The 5,226-nt window shown below is 32.9% G+C and overlaps 1 protein-coding gene across 1 annotated transcript in view; it reads left to right on the plus strand.

The window, feature by feature from the left end:
* The first annotated feature begins 2,031 nt into the window (after positions 1-2,031).
* Positions 2,032-5,226, plus strand: part of LOC107716803 (Golgi pH regulator) — a 16,684-nt gene continuing 13,489 nt past the window's right edge. The window contains exons 1-8 of the mRNA XM_016523375.1: positions 2,032-2,258; positions 2,662-2,721; positions 2,813-2,916; positions 2,994-3,100; positions 3,371-3,472; positions 3,695-3,815; positions 3,911-3,991; positions 4,934-5,043. Of these exons, the coding sequence (XP_016378861.1) occupies positions 2,217-2,258; positions 2,662-2,721; positions 2,813-2,916; positions 2,994-3,100; positions 3,371-3,472; positions 3,695-3,815; positions 3,911-3,991; positions 4,934-5,043 (727 nt within the window). The 5' untranslated portion in view covers positions 2,032-2,216. The remainder of the gene's footprint in view (positions 2,259-2,661; positions 2,722-2,812; positions 2,917-2,993; positions 3,101-3,370; positions 3,473-3,694; positions 3,816-3,910; positions 3,992-4,933; positions 5,044-5,226) is intronic.

Consider the following 5,226-nt stretch of genomic DNA (forward strand, 5'->3'; position numbering starts at 1 on the left):
CAGGAATTAATATTATGGCAAGGGTGTTTGCAAATGTTTGCTTTTGAGATGTGTTTGTGATATTTTGAATGCAGTGCTTCATTTTGCAAGAGATGTGAGGCATTTTGCATTTTGTGTGTGCAATTCTTGGATTTGTGTGTAACGTTTTGAAAAAAAAGAGGCAAAGTTTTGAAAATGTGTGTAAGCAGTTAAAAAAAAACCTGTAAGTTCAATAATACAAAACTGAATAAGACAGAAATCTGCTACTTTGTTGTTAGTGTTTTGTAAGGTCACTATATTACGAGTGACAGCGACAACCTTTGCCAGAGTTATGGAAAAATTACTTAATTTGAGACATGAATGAAGTGTTTTGGTTGTGTTATTGCATTCTGGATGTGAACTTTACATCTATGCCAAGCTGAAGGTTAGAAAAGAGCACTACATGAAGGGTTTTGAAAAACTGACATAACTATTGAGAAATAAGTTCTATAGCTATTGTAAAAAAAAACTTAACGTAGATAGCATACAGACAAGTCTGATGAAAAAAAGAAGAAGCTCATATTGAAATCTCTGATTTTTCATTGCAGACTTTATGTGTTTAGATCTTCTCTGAAAATCCAAATAATCTAAATGCAATAAAGTCTCCATTTGATCAGTTTAATATTGTTGCTCATAACAAACAATTCCTGTAATAGTTATCAAAAAGATCCATCAATATGCAAAATACACCATGTTTGTTTAAATAGATTTTTTACTTGTGACTAAACATACTGACACAAAGAAAAGGAACTGCAAATGATGTAAGTAAGGTTTTGATATATTTATATGTTATGAAAATAACACCACAGGCTGAATGGAAGTATAATCTGTTGGGAACTAAGCCACTGGGACTGCTGTGTGGTGACAGCTTTCGCAGGATGTGATTTAGCCAAGACTCCCATGTTCTCTGTTCCATATGTCGCTTCAGTCAGACTTTCCATCTTAATAATGAAACACCCAGCCCCTGGCCTCAGTCTAACACCATAGCTCTCTCTCTGTTGTTTTTTTCTGTCTCTCTTAGTAAAATAGCAACTTTGCATTGTAAATAAATAAATAGTTTCAAATTATTATTATTGTTATTAATAATAATAATAAACATCTCGGATTTAAAAAAAAAAAACTGCTGTCTGTGGGTCTTTACAGCTTTTTTCAACTGCTTACACACAAAACTTGTCACACAATTTCTAAAACCTGACACTCAAACAGCAGAACCACACACCAAATCTGCAAAGCCACACGAATTCTCGGTCTTTGACTCAGTTTTCAATTTCATAAAACACTGTATGGAGGACCAAACCTGCAGAAATTAAAAATAAATAAATAAGCAAATAAATAAATAAATGTGTGTATAAATACACGTATTCTTGTTTAAATACATATAGAAATAATTAAACGTGATTAAAGTAGGCAAATAAATAATTTATTTGACTACTTTCATCACACGTTTAATTATTTATATATGTATTTAAACAAGAATACGTGTATTTATACACACATTTATTTATTTATTTGCTTATTTATTTATTTATATGTGTATTTATTTATTTATTGTTTTTGCAGGTTTCGTCCTCCATAACAATGCTCTATGTAACACACAAAAAACTAACATGAATTAATATTATGGCAAAGGTGTTTGCAAATGTTTGCTTTTGAGATGTGTTAGTAATATTCTGAATGCAGTGCTTCATTTTGCAAGAGATGTGTGTAAGCAGTTGAAAAAAACGGTAATAATTTTTGAGGTGGTAACGCCCTCTAGCGGTCGGGTTATCAACCAGTTGATGATGACATTACTGTGCGCCGGAAAACCTTTTTGTCCCATGTCATGACGTCAGCAGCTTGACAGCTCAGTCGGACACTTGTTCTGTTCAATATTTGATTCTCTATAATTAACAGAGCATTTCTGAATGCAGTGCTTCATTTTGCAAGAGATGTGCATAAAGCAGTTGAAAAAAACGGTAATAACTTTTGAGGTGGTAACGCCCTCTAGCGGTCGGGTTATCAACCAGTTGATGATGACATTACTGTGCGCCGGAAAACCTTTTTGTCCCATGTCATGACGTCAGCAGCTTGACAGCTCAGTCGGACACTTGTTCTGTTCAATATTTGATTCTCTATAATTAACAGAGCATTTTTAACATAATGAGCTGAGGGTGCGTTTGTCATTTTCTGTATATAAACTCCATACTACATGCTACACCATGTCTTTCTTCGTAGATTCAGTGATTATGTTCACTTCTCAGGTATGCATTATCTCTCTTTCATTAAAAAATGCATATTAGCATCAACAACGCGAACACAAATACTTGTTACACAAAAACATGTTACCAAGGTTAAATGCTTTAAATGATAAAAAACTATTAAATAACTTAAAAGGTGCCTGTCTGACTGTGTCTTTGTCTATAACAGATGCCTAATAATAATAACAGATTTTTTTCCTCTTTAAAGCCTTTTAACTTTTGACAAAAGACTACAATATTATTTAAAATAGTTAAATGTTAATAGTTAATATAGTTGTTTTAGTAGTTTTGAAGGTCTTTGGTTTATGTGTTGGTTGTGTATATTGCAACATATTTATGTGTTTCACATAGAAATGCTCGGAGGATGTGTTAAAACACTCCAGCTAACATGATTTTGTGTCCACAGGTGCTGTTTTTTGGGTTTGGGTGGCTGTTTTTCATGAGGCAGTTGTTTAAAGATTATGAGGTATTGTGTGTAAGAGTGTAGATTTAGACCAGTAGTGTTGACTCTGGGCTTTCAGTATTTATAATACAGATCTGTCTCAATTCCTCCTCAGGTTCGACAGTATGTTGTGCAGGTGGTCTTTTCCATCACATTTGCCTTTTCTTGCACTATGTTTGAGCTCATTATCTTTGAGATCCTCGGTGTATTAAGCAGCACGTAAGTATTCATGACTAAAAAAATCAATGGTGATAAATGTAGATCAGATGCTCACATGCTGTTTGTTTTTTAAACAGGTCCAGATATTTCCACTGGAAGCTGAATTTGTATGTAATATTACTGGTTCTGATATTTGTGGTGCCTTTCTACATTGGCTACTTTGTGGTCAGTAATATACGATTACGTAAGTAGATTTTGTTCTCTCTTTATATTTTTGTAGCCTTTCCATTTGCTTGTTTAAAGGAATAGTTCACCCAAAATGGAAATTTGCAAAATTTTGTTCCTACACTTTTTTTTTTTAATAACTTGCTCACCAATGGATCCTCTGCAGTGAATAAGTGCTGTCAGAATGAGTACATTTTCAGCAATTTTTTCTTTTTTTTGGGTGAATTATTTATTTATATTTGCACAAAATTTGCTTATGCCTCCTACCTTTTTTTCTGCTATTTTACAGTGCAGAGACAAAGGTTGCTTTTTTCATGTGTGGTCTGGTTCACATTCATGTATTTCTTCTGGAAACTGGGCGATCCTTTCCCTATACTTAGTCCAAAACATGGTAGGCACTGTCAACATAAAACCTTCTATGTATTTATGAATGTAGCGTAATATTTAACAAGAAAAAAACATGTATGAAAAATTTTTAGACTTTGAGAACAAAATCATTTGTTATGTTTGGAATAATGTGCACCAATGATTCAAGCACATTAAGACAATAAATGTGCTTTAGGAAAGTAAATATATTTAAAATAATAATGTATCTGTTTTCTTGTATTCTCAGGCATTCTGTCCATAGAGCAGCTGATCAGTCGTGTGGGGGTCATTGGGGTCACACTGATGGCTCTTCTGTCTGGCTTTGGTGCTGTGAACTGTCCTTATACATACATGTCATATTTTCTGAGGTATCTTTGCTCTTATACACATAAAATAACAGAGAATAGCCTCTTGTATATTTTATATGTAAGATACTAGATGTTTGTTTGGTTTGTTTGCTCAGAAATGTGACAGACAGTGATATCCTGGCCCTGGAGAGAAGACTTCTTCAGACTATGGACATGATTGTCAGTAAAAAGAAAAGGTAAGCAGTATAAAGAGAGGGATCCAAGCAGACAGGGCAAACATATTCACAATATCACGGGCATTTCTTTCTTTCTTTCTTTCTTTCTTTCTTTCTTTCTTTCTTTCTTTCTTTCTTTCTTTCTTTCTTTCTTTCTTTCTTTCTTTCTTTCTTTCTTTCTTTCTTTCTTTCTTTCTTTCTTTCTTTCTTTCTTTCTTTCTTTCTTTCTTTCTTTCTTTCTTTCTTTCTTTCTTTCTTTCTTTCTTTCTTTCTTTCTTTCTTTCTTTCTTTCTTTCTTTCTTTCTTTCTTTCTTTCTTTCTTTCTTTCTTTCTTTCTTTCTTTCTTTCTTTCTTTCTTTCTTTCTTTCTTTCTTTCTTTCTTTCTTTCTTTCTTTCTTTCTTTCTTTCTTTCTTTCTTTCTTTCTTTCTGTCTGTCTATCAGCATCAACATCATTTTTGTTCTTTAAAGAGATATATACAATATATATATTTTAAATATAACATAAAATATAAGATTTACAGAAATAATTAGCTCTGTATATACACATTATGGTTCAAAAGTTATTATTATTACTTTATTTTATTTTTTTAAGTAGTGTCTTTTGTTCACCAAGACTGCATTTATTTAATAATGAAAAATACAGTAAAAAAAAAATAATACCATGAAATATTATTACAATTTCAAATATTTTTCTATGAATATATTTTAAGAAATGTTATTTATTCCTGTGATGGTAAAGCAGAATCTTCAGTAGCTGTCTCTCCAGTCTTCACTGTCACATGCTCCTTATTATGCTGAAGATTTTATGTTAAAACATTATGTTGAAAAAAAATCTTTCTGACCCTACATTTATGGATTTTATATGAACCAAAAGTAGTAAATAAGTACGATTTGTATTCTTCAATTTTGTCATAACAGAACAACATTTTTATTTTTAAGAACTTTTTAATGTCTCTTTGTAGGATTGCCATGACAAGAAGGCAGATGTACCAGCGTGGAGAGGAGCAGAATAAACAGACGGGATTCTGGGGGATGATCAAGAGCGTGACCTCCTCACCATCAGGCAGTGAGAGTATCCTTAATGAGCCAGCTCGTCTGAGGCAGCAGGCTGATAGTACAGGTCCTGAGTTAGTAATTCAGTCTCATTTAGAAGAGACCCAGCAACTGGAGAGTTACTGAGATCACATTTCATCACCATTGTGCTCTAAGTGTCTGAACAAAGCACTTAACCCCTGTTCGCCCCTGGAGGACTGAC

The sequence above is a fragment of the Sinocyclocheilus rhinocerous genome, unplaced genomic scaffold (assembly GCF_001515625.1).
Source record: "Sinocyclocheilus rhinocerous isolate Xijiao unplaced genomic scaffold, SAMN03320098_v1.1 scaffold1441, whole genome shotgun sequence".
Taxonomy (NCBI): Eukaryota; Metazoa; Chordata; class Actinopteri; order Cypriniformes; family Cyprinidae; genus Sinocyclocheilus; species Sinocyclocheilus rhinocerous.